The 16713-nt window shown below is 41.4% G+C and overlaps 1 protein-coding gene across 5 annotated transcripts in view; it reads left to right on the top strand.

Moving 5' to 3' along the window:
• Positions 1–16713, top strand: part of WNK2 (WNK lysine deficient protein kinase 2) — a 188800-nt gene that overhangs the window by 131690 nt on the left and 40397 nt on the right. For 4 of the 5 annotated variants that reach the window (XM_088472734.1, XM_088472731.1, XM_088472732.1 and 1 more), the window contains 4 exons: positions 3902–4101; positions 8779–8922; positions 11293–11469; positions 15024–15521. In XM_088472734.1, the coding sequence (XP_088328860.1) occupies positions 3902–4101; positions 8779–8922; positions 11293–11469; positions 15024–15521 (1019 nt within the window). The remainder of the gene's footprint in view (positions 1–3901; positions 4102–8778; positions 8923–11292; positions 11470–15023; positions 15522–16713) is intronic. The other variant, XM_088472733.1, reaches the window with a different exon arrangement.

Genomic DNA, 16713 nt, shown 5'->3' with positions numbered 1-16713 from the left:
GCGTTATCCAGAGGGTATTCAGTCGGGAAGCCGGCGGATCTAATCCCGACAGCCGGCTTCCCGACTGCTTAATCCCGGCGAGGGCTAAATGACAGGCGTCTAAATCTAGACGCCTATCATTTTACCAATGCCGGGGACTTGGGGTTAGGCACCCCCCCCCCCTCGGGAGGATAGGGTTAGGGTAGGCGGAGGGAGGGTTAGGCACCCCCGGGGGGGACTTGGGGTTAGGCACCCCCCCCGGGGGATTTAAGTTTAGGCGGTGGGGAAGGGGGGGGGGTTAGGTTTAGGCACTGGGGGGGAAGGTTAGGGTTAGGCACCCCTAAGGGAGGGTTAGGGTTAGGGGGTAGAATTAGGTTAGTGAATACTTAGGGACGATCAGGATTTTCATCCTTGTCGGGCAGCCGCTGTCGGGATTTGAACCGCCGGCCAGGGGTCTGACGGTAACTTATACCGATTCCATCCAGAGAAGTGTCACTACGGAAAACAGAACGATAATATCTTTTTGGGTAACTGATTACACCACCACATGCAAGGAGTTAATCTATACAGCAAAAACACTTTGGGCTCTTGTGAACCCAGACGTACTACTCTGCACAGTAAATACTTAATGGCAGGTTAAAGATGAGGCAGAAATATTAAAAATGTTGTGGTTCACAATGATATTGTGAACCATAAATCTGTTCCTCCCCAACATTTCCTGACAAGGAAACCTGGTAACTGTAAGTGCAGAGGCGGTGTTACTTGTAGATATTTAGACACAGGAAATTTCTTTACACAACCGTGAAAAAAAATATATAAAATGGATTACCCCATTACTTACACGACTAAATTTGTTGTATAATGCATTAAATGTCCATGTGGTAATTCTCCTTAAATTGTTGAGTGGAAAACCATTCCACAATTTTAAGGAGAATAGCCTTTCAAAGGTAGTCTATCAGGCAAAGTCAGCGCTGCAATGCCGACACTTGGGCAAACTCACTATAAAGTAGGGATGTGCGCCGACCCCTGTGTTTTAGTTTTGTATCTGTATCTCCTTCAAGGTTTTGGATCCGGATTTGGTTTTGCAAACCACCCTCTAGTGTTTTGGTTTTGGATCTGGATTTTTTTAACTAAAAAGTTTTAAAAACAGCTAAAATCATGTAATTTATGCAATCCAAAACCCGTAATTTGGATTTAAAATCCGAATTCCGAACCGCAAAAAGATTAGAACCGTGACCCGGATCTCCTCAGGAGATTAGAACCGCGACTCTGATTTACCCGGATTCACAAAATTCTGGTGAATTCGGATTTCTGGAGAACCGAACCGCACATCTCTATTATAGAGGTATGTACTTGGTTTATTACTTGTTATTCCTGAAGAAATGTTGCTTCAAGACATTAAACGTTGGATGTAACATAAAGCATTTGTTATTTGTGCTGTGTAGTTTAATGCTGCATACACACGTAAAGATTTTCTTTCCAACTAGTTGATTGGTTGGAATGAAAATCTGGTAACGTATGGGAGTAAATGATGATCAGCAATTTGCTCCTAAATGCCAGAAAACACATGAAAATGGTTGTTCAGACAAGTTTGTTAAATGTTTGATCTAAACAATTTGCTGATTGCCATTTGCTTTCATACCTTACCAGATTTTCATTCCAATCAACTAGTTGGATGGTTGGACAGAAAATCTTTACGTGTGTACCCAGCTTAAAGTGCCAACCAACAACTAAATATCTACACCGATCAGCCAATAACATTACAACCACTGACAGGAAATAAATAATATTGATTTATCTCATTTATAATGGCACCTGTCAAGGGGTGGGATATATTAGGCAGCACATAAACATTAAGTTCTTGTAGTTGATGTGTTTATAATAGGGAAATATTGGCAAGCATAAGGATCTGAGTGACTTTGACCAAGATCTAATTGTAATGGCAAGAAGGCTGGGTAAGAGTATCTCCAGAACGGTAAGTCTTGGGTATTTTTGGTATGCAGTGGTTAGTACCTACCAAAAGTGGTCCATGGAAGGACAACTGGTGAACTGTCAATAGGGTCATTAATGCGCGAGAGTAGCAACGGCTAGCCCGTCTGGTCTTATCCCACAAAAGAGCTACTGTGGCACAAATTGCTGAAAAAGTTAATGCTGGCTATGATAGAAAGATGTCAACTATGGTCTGCATAGCCAAAGACTGGTCAGAGTGCCCATGCTGACCCTGCCCACTGCTCATAGCACCTACATGAGCATAAGAACTGTACTATGGAGCAATGGAAGAAGGTGGCCTGTTCTAATGAATTATGTTTTCTTTTACATCATGTGGACGGCCGGGTGCGTGTGCTTCATTTACCTGGGGAAGAGATGGCATATGTGATGCTCTGGGCAATGTCCTGCTAGGACCTTGGGACCTATCATTAATTTGTATGTTACTTTGACACGTACCACATGCCTAAACATTATTGCAGACCAAGTACACCCCTTCATGGCAACAGTATTCCTTATTGGCAGTGGCATTTTTCAGCAGCACTGATGGCAGTGGCCTCTGTCAGGATAATGCTCCCTGCCACATTGCAAACATTTTATTCAGGAATGGTTTGAGGAACATGTCAAAGGTTTCAAGTTGTTAACTGGGCCTCAAAATTACCCAGACTTCAATCCAATCAAGCATCTGTGGGATGTGCTGGAAAACCAGTCTGAAACATGGAGGCCCCACCTCGCAACTTAGAGGATTTGCTGCTAATGTCTTGGTGCCAGATACCAAAGGACACTTTCAGAGGTCTTGTGGAGTGTATAGACAAAGAGATAGTGGGTGTTACTGCACACATCAGCCAAAATACCAATAGAATATCAAAATAGTACATGCCATTTATTAAAAAGGCATATATAAATGTGTATTATACAATACCACAACCTCAGAATAAATAACTTCCTCCTATAACCATATCGGCTAGTAACACATGCTGCATAAGTGCCTTAAATAGGTAATACTCCAATTAATAAGCAGCTAGCAATACAGTGGAAAGAGCAGGGTCTCACCCATATATCAAAGTCTCAATGTGATGTATAGTGCAAAATAACGTAATAAGTATTTAAAAAGTAAAGAAGAACTGTGCTATTCTTACCCATTGCCCCTTTCGTCTCGCTCCTACATATGTACTGTGCATGTACGGCATTATCTGTTAGGCAACATAATCACACTTATCTATTAATAATCCTTCTCTAGGTTTATTTTCTTACTGTACATATTCAGTCTAGTTTAAACACTTCAGTTAAAGTGTTCTAACTGTTCCTATGTTTGTCTTTTAAAATATCCCTATTTTTTAATAGGAATATACAGCACAGTAATCTTCTTCTTTTTCTCTGTTAAATACATATCGTTACCACTTATTGTTATTCTCCAGCTCCTGTAACTGAATATGTATTAGAATATTTAAAATGCCAAAAATGCATGTTCTAATCTAATTCTGTAACCTTGTCTGGATTGGGATTGTAGCGTTCAGAGAAACTGGATTGCACGCGATGTTCTTAAGTATCCCTAGAAACTATTTTAAAATGTTGGAAATTATGCATTTATGTTGAGTATACTTTATTCTCATAGCTCTAATTCACAAGCTTTGCTATATAATAATGTTCAGTGGTGGGGTTAACTGCTTGTTACCTGAGAAACTTTTTTTTTATTCTGTGATATGAATGCACCAAGAAACAGGATTTGTACAGGCTGGAAACCAAGAATATCTAGTAAGATTCTATTTCTGCTGCATCTCTGATTTTTTTTTTTTAGACACTAAAATCGTGCTTTAGTACGTATTTTTCAGCTATGTAGCACAGCATAAACTTTTGTTCTAGATTTTTTATTGTCCTTTGTTCATTCTGTTAACCACAGAGTTACTGCATATAATTTGTTGACTTTCTTTGGCAGCTGATAGCACATTCGACAGTGGTCAGGGGTCCACCGTGTACTCTGATTCACAGAGCAGTCAACAAAGTGTAATTTATTCCTCTCTGCAAGACTCTCTACCCCCTACGGTCCAGCGTATCTACAGTCCACCCATAATCGAGGGTCAAGTTTTGCCACAGAGTCCTCAGCATCAACTGGGGCAGTACCAGCAGGCTGCAGCAGTAAGTGGGATTTTCTTTAAATGAACTGATTTGATAACTGCCTTGGTTTGTTTTCTCATTGTACCGATTTTGATTAAATTTTTTTCTTTTTTTTTGTCTGTTGGTAATCTAGCAAATTAGTGGTGTTCCCTCCTTTGTTAGGGAACTTTTTTGCCCACATGTGCCCTCTCTAAGCTCCAAAGATACCTTGAGAAAAGATTATTTTATTAGCCACTGTATGGGTTACAGTGGTTGCCAAAGAAGATGCAGTACGTCAGTTGTTGGAACGTCTGACCGTGGTGGATATTTTGAGTCTTGTCTAAAATGCTCTAACGTTCGATGTCTGAAACACAGTACGGATTATATGGCCTATAATCATAGCAGTTCACTTGACCGTTGGATCAGTCATTTATCTAATGTAGACGTATCCTCTTCAGGTTTCCTGTTCTCTGCTGAACATCCAGTTATGGACCAAAACTTGCTTTGCACTGTTCCTCCTTCCTACTATACACATCGTCGACACAGCGATTCCGTTGTGGGTTCTAGAACAAGGACAGATCTGATTAACTCTGTTCCTGTTGACCATTCAGCAGAAAATAGAGCTGTCAGATTATCAGAGGCAACGTTCATTGAAGGCTCAGAAAGTCTTCCCAAGTCAATGAAGATAATCGTACAAGATTGTGACCCTTGCTTAGCACATGTCCAACGAAGGGCACAAAGGTCACGTTCCTCTCTCTCTCCAAAGTCTTGTATATGTGATATAGAAAAACATTCAATCTCATTGTCTCCTCATAGAGGACGGGGGCAAAGTTTAGATCTCTCTGGGCTACATGAGTTACTGCATGTTATTATGGATCAGAAAACCCTCTCAGCCTCTTCAAGAATACAAGTGTCAACAGGGGGGGATGTTCATAATACCTATAACCTTGGGAAGCCAAACAACTGTTTTATACCACTGACTGGAAATAAAGATTCTGCTAGTGGAAAGTACTTTTCAAGCTTGAATTTAAAATCTCCCACCGAACACTGTGGGAATAAGCCATTTACTGGAATTGATGGCTGCAACGTGGTAGGTCAAACTGATTGTGTTCTTCACCCTTGTGTCTTTCAAAGGAATCGACTATATCCCTGACCTGACCGTGTACACGTTTGCATGATCTGTCCTTATCCTTTGTTTGTACACCAGAACGACGACGTTCTCCATCCCTTATTGTCATGCTTAGAACTCTATCCTGAGAGCTTTGCCAAACAGCCTAAAAGCCTGCTACTTGGAAAAGTGGAAAAGGCGCAGGAAAGAAAAACCATTCCGTACCATCCTTTGCCTGTGTTCCTGAAACTGCAGCGCACCACACATTCATTGCTGCAGAACCATCCTGTTTCTCACAATTCTTCACTGCATTAAGCAATCTCCTAATCAGTTTGATTAAGAGCAGCCATTTAAAAAGTTGCACGTTAAGCGAAAACAAGCAACCAATAAATTAGGCATTGAAATGTCCATTTTCTTTTTTTTTTTTTCCTCAGACAGGCTCCTTTCTCCTGGATCGTTCTATAAGCCAATAATTCCTTCCTGCAATTGCAGCCTGGTAGGCATTTCCTGCCCTTTTCAGAGAGCAGGGAAAGCATGTTATATGCATTAAATTACCGACTGTTGCTTACTGCTTGTTTTGAGTTGTTTAATTGGCTCATTTAGTGAGCAGATCTTTTAATCACATTTGGCCATGTGCAGTCATAGCATATCTCCAGATGTCTGTCCTAAAAGATTTTCAATTATTCAAATCATATGCCTGTGAATATTTAGTATCCATCAGATGGGCTTGCCCTGTCTGCTCATGCATGTGTCAATGTCCCGCAATCTATTTTTAAGCTGTTGATAGAGAACATTCTCCAAGAGGCGGAAATTAACCTCCGCTCCTGCCGTTCTCCAGCTGAAGGTTGCTGAGCCAAGACATCCAGCCTCCCCAATCTGCCCGTTTGATTAAAATGTTTAAAGGGACAAAGGCAGTAGTTAATCCCGTACCATGATCTATAGTTACACACAGTTTAACTGAGAAGCCATGCTATACAAGTGTCTGGTTCTCTGCAGCAACAAAGGTTACAAATTGTATTTATTTTTATAATGTGGGAAATGTCAAAATAAGTCAGACTGATTTTGATTAGCCAGATGTAATTTCAGTTCTGAAGGAGTTTACAGAAGAATCTTTCAGTGCAGAAGGTCTTTGAGTTTGAACTGGGAGCAGCAGTGTCCTAATTACTCTTGTGTTTCACAAAACACATTAAGCAATCTGATAGAGCTTAGCACCAGGAAAAGAGAATGGAAATCATATTGCAGCCATAGCCGATTTAGGAAAGTTACCTAATGTGATCCATGTGGCGGAAATTCACTTCAAGAATACATTGGGGATCTGCACCTTTTTTATTTGAGAATAGAACCGAGGTCTTAGCAGATAAACTGAAGATCTCAGTTCTTACCCGGCTCTCCCTAAATCGCAAATAATATTATTGCAAAAGTTAGGAGCTGATAATATAAATAGTAATAGATCTCCTATGCTACCAACAGCGCTGTATACCTTGTTGTCAGTTGCTAGTCTGACACACAGCAAGAACTACAAAGAAAGAGAATGGGTTACGCTGCTGCTGCTAGACAATAATGCCCGATTGATCCACGTAACAAACTTCTCTGAATCACAAAACATTTATTTCACATAATAAAATTGACATATTGATGAGTAAAATATCTCTATAGAGAATAAATTCCAACAACATTGTTACAAATATTGTGACAACTTCATATAACTGGAATATATGTATCAATGTTAAGGTACAATTGAATTTGTTTGCTCACCGCTCAATATTGCAACTAGATTAAGTATCCAATGAGTTCATCTGTAGAACAGCATATGGGCTGATGCTTGCAATAGTATAAAAGTGTGCCACCATAAATTCGCTGAGGCGACTCTTCCCACAATAAGATGCACAATGTCACTCCCCCTTCAATAGAATAGTCAGCTATACACGCGATTCTGTGTCTGGCTGGGATCTGTGGTGCGCCAATGATGCTGTTACAACTGGGTGTGTAGAACTCAATATAATGTCACTGGGATGGTGTCCACACAATGATAACTTGTTTAACAGCGGTCACCTCTGAAAAGCAATGCAGGGTGGCGGCTGTGAGCAGGGCACGTACCTGACCGGCACCGTAGTCTGGCAGCAGTCTCCTGTTAAATTAAACAATTAAGCAAATTCAGCTGATGCTGTCAATTAAGTCCCTATTTAAGGAGATAAAGGTGGAGTACCCCTATCTTGAAAAAGCTCCCAGAGAGGAGCGAAATGCATCGAAGGGGTTAATCTATAATGACCAAGTGCTACTGTTATCTGAAATTTGACTTTTATCTAACTGCCAAAGTTTACCAATCGAGCAAAGAGGTGGTGGTTCACCAAGAGCTCAATCAGCTGGGAGTCAGGACGTGAGAGAGCGCGGCAGCAATTATATCAGCATCTGGACCACGAGACCGTTACCAGAGCGCACCATCGGTCAGCGGCCTGCAAACAGCCGCTACCTTGTCCTGCTCTCACACAAGCCCATACCAGCTGATACTCTGGCCGCAAGTCTAAATGGTATCATCCGCATCACCAGTGAGGACACGAGACTGCTGCCAGACCACGGTGCCGGTCAGGTACGTGCCCTGCTCACAGCCGCCATCCTGCATTGCTTTTCAGAGGTGACCGCTGTTAAACAAGTTATCATTGTGTGGACACCATCCCAGTGACATTATATTGAGTGCTACACATCCAGTTGTAACAGCATCATTGGCGCACCACAGATCCCAGCCAGACACAGAATCATGTGTATAGCTGGCTATTCTATTGAAGGGGGAGTGACATTGTGCATCTTATTGTGGGAAGAGTCGCCTCAGCGGATTATGGTGGCACACTTTTAAAAGTTTTTATTCAAATATAAGGAGTTTATACTATTGCAAGCATCAGCCCATACGCTGTTCTTCAGATGAACTCATTGGAAACTTAATCTAGTTGCAATATTGAGCGGTGAGCAAACAAATTCAATTGTACCTTAACATTGATACATATATTCCAGTTATATGAAGTTGTCACAATATTTGTAACATTATTGTTAGAATTTATTCTCTATAGAGATATTTTACTTATCAATATGTCAATTTTATTATGTGAAATAAATGTTTTGTGACTCAGAGAAGTTTGTTACGTGGAGCAATCGGGCATTATTGTCTAGCAGCAGCGGAACCCATTCTCTTTCCTTTTTTATTTGAATTTCCATATGAAAATGATTTAATTCCGTCTGTCTTTTCTATGCGTCTCCATAAACTACAGCTTAACAAGTTTCCCAAACCTATCAATTGCTACTATAGTTCACTTGTTTTACTAAAGCAAACCACTGGCAATCCATGGTTGTGCTGATGTACGTCCTAGGTAGCAGGGTGGCAGTACAAATGCTACAGAAAATAATTCTATTATGCTACAATGATCGTCTATCCCTTCCAGGTCCTGCTTTTCCTTGTAGAAATCATCATGTTCTTTACCTGTATTTTTAATAAAGCATTAATATATATATATATATATATATATATATATATATATAAAATCTAAAAAAAAATTATCGTTTTGGGCAACCTTACAAAAAAGAGATGGAATTGATTTTGAAATTCTATTGCTTACTTTTAGCATGGGGTTTCTGGTGCCCCTACAATGCATTCCGGACTCGCACAACATTACTTCCAAGACCAAAACACATCCTACCCAGTTGTGCAGCCAACTACTGTCCCATCTGTCCAGTTTGCACCCTCCCCATCTGTATTAGCCAGCCAGGTAAGATGATAGAATTTATCTCTTTTATATGGATTGTTATGTCCTTCTAGCACTCATTTGGATGTGTTAATCTGTAAATGGCTGACTTTCCATGTTCTGCAAGTATATATTGTCATAGTAAGTACCATTTTATTAATTTAATCCCATTATATAAATGGTTACTATGTCAGTCTAGTACAGGCGCTTTAAGAGCTGGATGGAGGACCCTCCCCCCAGCTCTCCCTGGCTGCCTGATAGACACAGCCTCTCTCCTTCTCTCCAGGGATGGGATGCAGCAAAGTCAGAAATGTGGTCAAAACACAGAAAATGCAGTTTTTGGGGGTTTGAGCACATTTTTCATATGCACCAGACCCTGGAAGGCGATATATTCCGGGGCTTGGGTGTGGTGGTAACGCCATCTTCAGATGACGTTACCCTATAGAAGCCTACGGGCTTTTATTTGTGGCTTCTCTGGGAGGGATCCAATCTGATCCCTCTCAGCACCCCCTGTGGCGCATGTCCTTCTGGGCATGCGCAGGAGGACGCCAGGGGGACTTTTGGGTCATAGATGTGATGCGTCATGCATCCTTCCCCAGGGCAGTCTGCACAGAACTGTTTCTTGAGGCCTGTCAGAGCCTAGAGCCAGAGCACCCTAAGCCAATTGGTCACCTGCGGACATCCCCCAATGCACTCCGCTTCTCCCCTCTTCTGCAAACACATTGCCTTACTCCTCTCGCAACTCTCCTGACTGGGGAAAAAGGTTGTGTGGGTGAGAGGAACCAAAGGCAACTGGGAAAAGGGAGACAGAAATGAGACAGACAGATGGAGGGGGGGGAAAGAAAGAGGCAGAAGGGGAGGGGGGTAAAAGTGGAACAGAGATGAGAGACAGAGGGAGGGGGACAGGTATGTGAGAGACAGGGGGGGGTACTTGATAGCTCGGAGGGACAGAGATAAGAGAGCTGGGGTGACAGATGAGAGAGACCTATAAATGTGAGCAGTAGGGGACAGAGGTGGGAATGCTGGGTAAGATAGAGAAGAAAAAAAAAATGCAACACCAGCACAATGGCTAGTGACCTGGTGAATGGCTGGTCCAAAATACGTGTAATGTACAAATTGTAGGAAACCCAGTGGCAAACGTAGGATTTCTAGAGGGGGGTTTCCAATGCTTGATTTTTAGAGTGAGTGTGGATTATCCAGCTTTAATATGCGTCTTACAAAATGTATTGTGTGTCATGTTTCCAGCATATACAGGACCAGAGATCACAGTAAGCCATTAAATGCGGGAGTAGGGCCATCCTGCGTGAGCTGAATGTTTATATTGTAGATGTGGGCACCATTCCAGGGCATGGGAGCAAGTCCAAGAGTCTGGGGGAGCAGCAGAAGAACCTAGCACTGCCCTGGACATATATGTAAATATTGGACTCTATAGCAGTGCATCCCTAACGGTGCATATTATCCAAATCCCCTAATTGGTGCACAGGTGTATTTATTACTGGCTGATACGTGTTAAAAGATCCATAGGTAATTTAATTTATGATACTGAGAAGAACATGCAGCGATAGTAAAATTCCATTATATTACTATTCATGGTGAGGGCTGGGGAGGGGGGTTTCCAGGCAGACGGAAACCCCCCTGCGTTTGCCTATGAAACCTGTTTGTTGTGACTAGGAATAGATTATGCTGGGCATACACTATACAGTTATCTGCCAGATAGTTGCAAAGTGAGGACGGCTGCATCGGACAGTGTATGTACAGTCACGGCTGACCGACGGACATTTCCCCTGTTCCTTCACACGGATGGAATGAGGAAGTGTCTCCTCCCCTGGGGAGCAGCACAGATATCAGGGCCAATACACTGTGGGATATCTCACTGTGTATTCCCGTGTTATCTGCTGGGTGTCAGACTGCCAGATAAAATGCCTGTCAGACCGACATAGATTTTATCTGGCAGTGTATCCCCAGCATAAGCTGTGTATTCTGGGGTCTATTTACTAAGCAGTGTTAGGAGACAGAGTGAAAAGTGATAAGAAAGTGGTAAGGTGCCAGCCAATCAGCTCCCAACTGTCATTTTTTAAACACAGCTTGTGAGATGGCAGTTGGGAGCTGATTGGCTGGCACCTTATCACTTTCTTATCACTTTTCACTCTGTCTCCTAACACTGCTTAGTAAATAGACCCCTTTATTTGTTACTACATCCACTTTTATACTACACACACCCTTTAGTAGGTACATTTTTATTCATGTAGAAATGTAACCTTCACTTTTTTAACTTGTAATTAATGGAGTTTTCAGTCATCTATAACAGATTTCCGTTTTGTCAGTGTATCTGTGTTTTAACTGCTTTAGGCATTTGCATGTTGGTTTACCTAGTATTTTTGTTTTTAATAACAGCAGCCAGTTCAGCATCCAGCTCTTATACAGCAGATCCCAGCCGGGCAGATGGTCTGTCCTATGCAACCTACCTCCCATACATACCAACAGTACCAGCCACCGCTCACTCCAGCACCACTCCAACCGCTGCAGATCTCCACTGTGCCACTGCAGCAGCACCAGGTACCCGCGTCTCAGGTAAGGCTCCTCCAGTAATGCCATTTGTTAGACTCTACTCATAAAGAGTACAGCGGACGCAATAGACACTGAGGCATAAACACTGCAATATATTATATGTATTCTATATTTAATTGTATGTTGACTATAACTAGTTTGTAGCAAACAGCTGGCATGCATCCTTCTCAGTGTTGATTAACAAAATATCTGCCTTACTTACTTGATCAAACGTACCAAGTAAAAAGAAATGCCGTGTCACTGCGTCAATGAAAAAATTATCACACAATTCCTCTATATAAAGAGCTCTTGTTGAAGTTCATGCCATATAGGAAAAAAAAAAAATGTATTTTTCAGTATAGCTGGTCATCTTGGATAGGGTTTGTAGTTTTATAATCTGATGGCACAATAATGTAACCTAAAGCTGTGGTGACATAATCAGAAGTACATAATCGGCAGGCTTAACAGGCGTTCTGTTCACAAATAAAGAGCAAATGCAATTAGTGACGCATATGTGCATTAATTAGTATGTTATGGTCATACCTTTAGGCCAGTTAGCAAAATAAATTTGATCCGGGGTCCTGACATATATGGGTGAAGTACAGGGGCGTAACTAGGTATTTGAAGGCCCCATAGCAAAAGTTTGTAAGGGACCCTATGTACCACCCAAAATGTATATAGCGCATGTGCCCTCAGCTCTGGGCCCCATAGCAGCTGCACCCCTTGTACCTATGGTAGTTAGGCCCATGGTAACGTATCTTCTATTTCCTGGCGCATCTCTCTACTGCAGTGTTTCCCAAACTCCATTGCTCAGGGAGCCGTTACAGTGCATGTTTTCCAGGTCTCCTCACAGAACCACAAGTGAAATAATTAGCTCCACCTGTGAATCTTTTATAATGCGTCAGCCAGTAATGAATACACTTGTGCACCAACTAGGGAAAATGGAAACCATGCACTGGTAGCGCTCCCTGAGGAATGAGTTTGGGAAACATTGTTCCAGTGTATTAGAGCATTTCAGCAGTGGAATATTCAAAACTGGCCAAAAGGAGGTAACACGGTCATAAGAACAAATGTTACATGCTTTACTTTCAGAATTATGTAGTTAATACTGAATAGCCTATATTGAGTATAGATCTCTTATGTTAATGTATAACGTGACATAATTAGAGTTTTACTATACAGCGCTGCATGTAGCTCTAACTAATATATGGAATGTTACCATATTTTGAAAGTATACTATTGGAGGCATGGGGAGAAGGTTTCCATGGAAAAAAAAAAAGTTTTAATGTCTGCCAATAGGGGAAAATAGGGTGCAGTAGAGGTAAAATGCATGAAAAGGTACCAACAAATCAGTGCCTAAGAGAAACCTGAAATTACATTTTTATTTTTCCTTTTTGCAAAAACTGAACTGAAATTTTAAATTCCAAAATAAAGTGACCATTGAGCAGAAAAATTGTTAGTAATTGTTAATACCTCTTCATGCATTTTACCTTGTACAGAGCCATATTTTCCTCTGTAGGCAGATTTTGGATCAAAAATATAATTTTTTCACAGAATGTTTGTGCCAGTACCTTGAATTAGTATGCTTACTAGTATGGCATTCCGCATAACAGAGCTGCAGACATCTCTGCATAGAGAATCTTAAATTAAGGCCACGTGGTTTATCGATTTCCAAACTGTCTTATGGTTTATTAGACTATATATAAATGTAATAGAAAAGTTTTAATTTTTGATTAGCAGATACATGACATGACATAACTCTTCTTTTTTTTTTTTTTTCTGTGCTCGATCAGTTATGTCTGTGGGCCAGCAGTTCCTCTGTCAGCTATCTGCTAATACTCATAACCTTACAACATTTCCTGTGCGCCTTATTGTGCTTTTGTACACTTAAATGCTTATTTTGGATCATGAAGTGATGTTAAGTGTATCTGTTTTTAAGTAGATTTTATGTTACTATGAAAATTGGATTACATGATGTCACAGTATTGATAATTATATCGAGGTAAAGTTTGAGCTGAAAGGGGCAATTAGTGTAGACTTCCATGACAACAGCACTGTATTGGAAGGGGACATAAACAGTAGTAAGAGGAATACTATTCAGATCTCTAGTTATAACACGTTAAGGGGTCTATTTACTGAGCCTTGGATGGAGATAAAGTCGACGGAGATAAGGTACCAACCAACTAGCTCCTATCTGTCATTTTTCAAGCACAGCCTGTGACATGGCAGTTAGGAGCTGATTGGCTGGTACTTTATCTCCAACCAAGGATTAGTAAATAGACCCCTAAGGGACTAGAAAAAATTGAATGAGCGCAAACAAGATGGTGCATACTCGTATAATATCTTTCTGCAGGCAGAGCAGTCCGTACAGTGGTTAGCACCAGGGTCATGAGTTCCATTCTTGACCAAGGGGTTTTTATGTTCTCCTTGTATTTATGCCACATCCCTCTGGGTTCTCTTTGCTTCCTCTCACACTGCATCAACATTTCTGTAAATTAGTAAAATAGAGCTCGACTAAAAGGGATTAGTTTATACACTTCTTAAATTATACAACTCTCAAACAGTTCACAGGTACCATTATCTAAGCTTCACCTACTTATTTATGTAATATTACAGGTGAAACCATCCATTTAGTCACTTGGCTAAATATCACTCACTGTGGGTTATTTTATTTGCATTAGTGGAGCCTAATTTTCTCAGTTAGGCACTGGTAAATAATAGTACAAAACACTTAAGCTGGTTACACATCATACTATGGTGCCGCGTGATGTAATGATACGTCGTGCGTGCTGTACACACCGCCATGATCTGGTGTACGACGGCGCTAAGTGTCATTACATACTGCATGTTACTGCACCGTGTCATTCATTACATCGTCCCACCTGCCGTGCAGAACAGGAGATGGGATGATGCGATAAACGACGGATTGGGCGTATGCACTATACGATGTGTACAATATGTTGTTACGATCCGCATCAGAATTACATATGGTATGGTCATAGGGGGGAATTCAATTAGCCACGGCAATTGATCCCCCGGGTGCTATTCGGTAAGCTCCACTTAACAGGGATAAGTGTGCTGTTATCGGGGGATGACAGCCATTTAATGCCCGAATACATTAACTTATCACGGATTCCAGGGTTAACGCCTGATAAACTGCGTTAGCACAAGTTAACCTGTTATTTTAGTGTGCGTTAACACAGGCATAGGGAGAAAATGGAGCCTAATTGAACATCCTCTGGCGATAAGACCCGAGGTTGCCTCCCCTTTTCTACTAATTGACTTCCCTCAAACCCCCCCCCGCCAGAGTGTGTACCCAGCATTAGCGAAAACAGGCCATAAGAATTTTGTAACAATGTTTCAAATCCATTTTATTTTTTTATTAAAAAAAAGAAAGAGATTTGAAAGCGTTTGCTTTCGGGGTTATAACCTTTTAGTGATCGCTGCATTTCCGAGAGGCATGATTCAGCAGGCCCAGACTTGGCTCTTAATAAATCACTGAATTTACGTGTCAATACAATTGTTATGATGGAATTGGTGCAATAATGTGTTTTTTTGTTTTGTGCATTGTTTTTCAGCTTCCTCCGTATCCTCTCATTCCAGCAGTTACTCCTCTTACAGGACTCGAGAGCTTCACTGCCAATCTCTCTGACTTACCTGCTGTCTGTATCACCCCCCTGCCTGCTCCCTGTCAGTATTTCCCTCCAGGTGTGGTTATGTCCAACCTTCCCGTGACCCCTGCAGGGCCCCTATCCGGGACAAATATCAACCCGCAGTTGGTGCTACCCTATGAGGCCAATCTTGTGCCAAATATCCAGGTGGCTTCTGTATCTTTATTAGCAGTGGTGCCCCCTGGTGTGCCAGGATTACCAACCCCACAGCCTCTTCCACAGCACCCCCTAACACAGGCATACCAGGCCTCCTTGCAGCAGATCATTCAGAGTGATGTTGCTTCTGTTCATCACTCCCTGAGTGCTCAGCCCGTGTCACAGCAACCCCATCCTACTCTTCCTCAGTCACATCATCCGAGCATATCCCATCCTCCTGATCAGACTACATCTGGGGCTGGGAAGCAGGTAATACCTTGTAATATCCCTTTCATTTCTATTCTCTGTCTAACATGAGAAGCCCAGATCTCCTCAAAAATCAAGGTCTCGGGCAAGGACACAAGTGGTAGGTCCGAGAGATCACATTACAACAGCATAAAAACAATGTCATGCACATACAATGCTCTTTGTTGCAGAAAGGGCTCGCTGACATGTTTTGGGCCTTACATGTCAGTCTTATGTGTTACCATGCTTACATTACTTACATGGGCATGTGGGCGGAGCTGGCAGAATTTAAAGTAGTAGTTCATTTTATCTAGGTGTCGAATCGGCCAAACACAAACTTTGAATTTAGCTAACTGGCGTGGCTTAGTGACCATACCCTGACATAACAGCGTCACTGCCAGCATTTTAGTTGGAGAATGCCGTTCTCGTGTCACCCAGGTTAAGTCGCGAGAACAGACATTCCCCGATTTAACTTGTAATAGTCGGACTAAACAGCGCGCTGAATTGATTAGCTCCGGGACAAACTTCCCAGTGCTATTCAACTCCTGCTGAAATGAATTGCCCTCTTTGACTCTAAATTAGAATTTTGTTTAAAGCAGGGCAAACAAGCTAAATAAAAATACCTCTATTTAAACTTAACTGGAGACGCGTCAGTCCAACTGCAGTTTCATCCTTTGAGAGACTTTCCATGATGTAAAATTGATATACTATCTACATACTGGTTTTTTTTTCTTTCATAAACAAACTGTTCTGTTTTCAAAGACAGAAACAGTTTAGTTCACCATATTCTACTACGTATAAAAATATTTTTTTCTGCTTTGACTCCTTTTTATCGTCATGATTTTTATATGGCTTAAGGTTCTTAGCTTATGCGTAGAATGCAGTTCTGAAAAATGTGATCATTTTTCACTGTACTGCTATCAATAGACCTATTCCTTATCGATTACCGCATAGTGGTGCTGCAGTGCCTTAGTTTACATGGCTTTTTACTAACATTATTGGCTTCAGGAGAAGAATTCAAGACCTGTAAAAGTCATAGGGAGTGCTGCATTAAGAAGAAGAGAGAGTCCATATAATGTACGAGGAGGAAGGGTTCCATGTAATGCAGATTTTTTTTATCCAAATAATGACCCAATAATACAAAAAAAAAGATCCTAACGTTTTCTCTACAGTATACTTGTAATGATCCACAAAATTGTATTAAGAACCCACTATG

Source organism: Taudactylus pleione, unplaced genomic scaffold, assembly GCF_031769625.1.
Source record: "Taudactylus pleione unplaced genomic scaffold, aTauple2 ptg000128l, whole genome shotgun sequence".
Classification (NCBI taxonomy): domain Eukaryota; kingdom Metazoa; phylum Chordata; class Amphibia; order Anura; family Myobatrachidae; genus Taudactylus; species Taudactylus pleione.
Note: the sequence above shows the minus strand (reverse complement) of the source record. Positions and strands in the feature narration are given on the sequence as shown.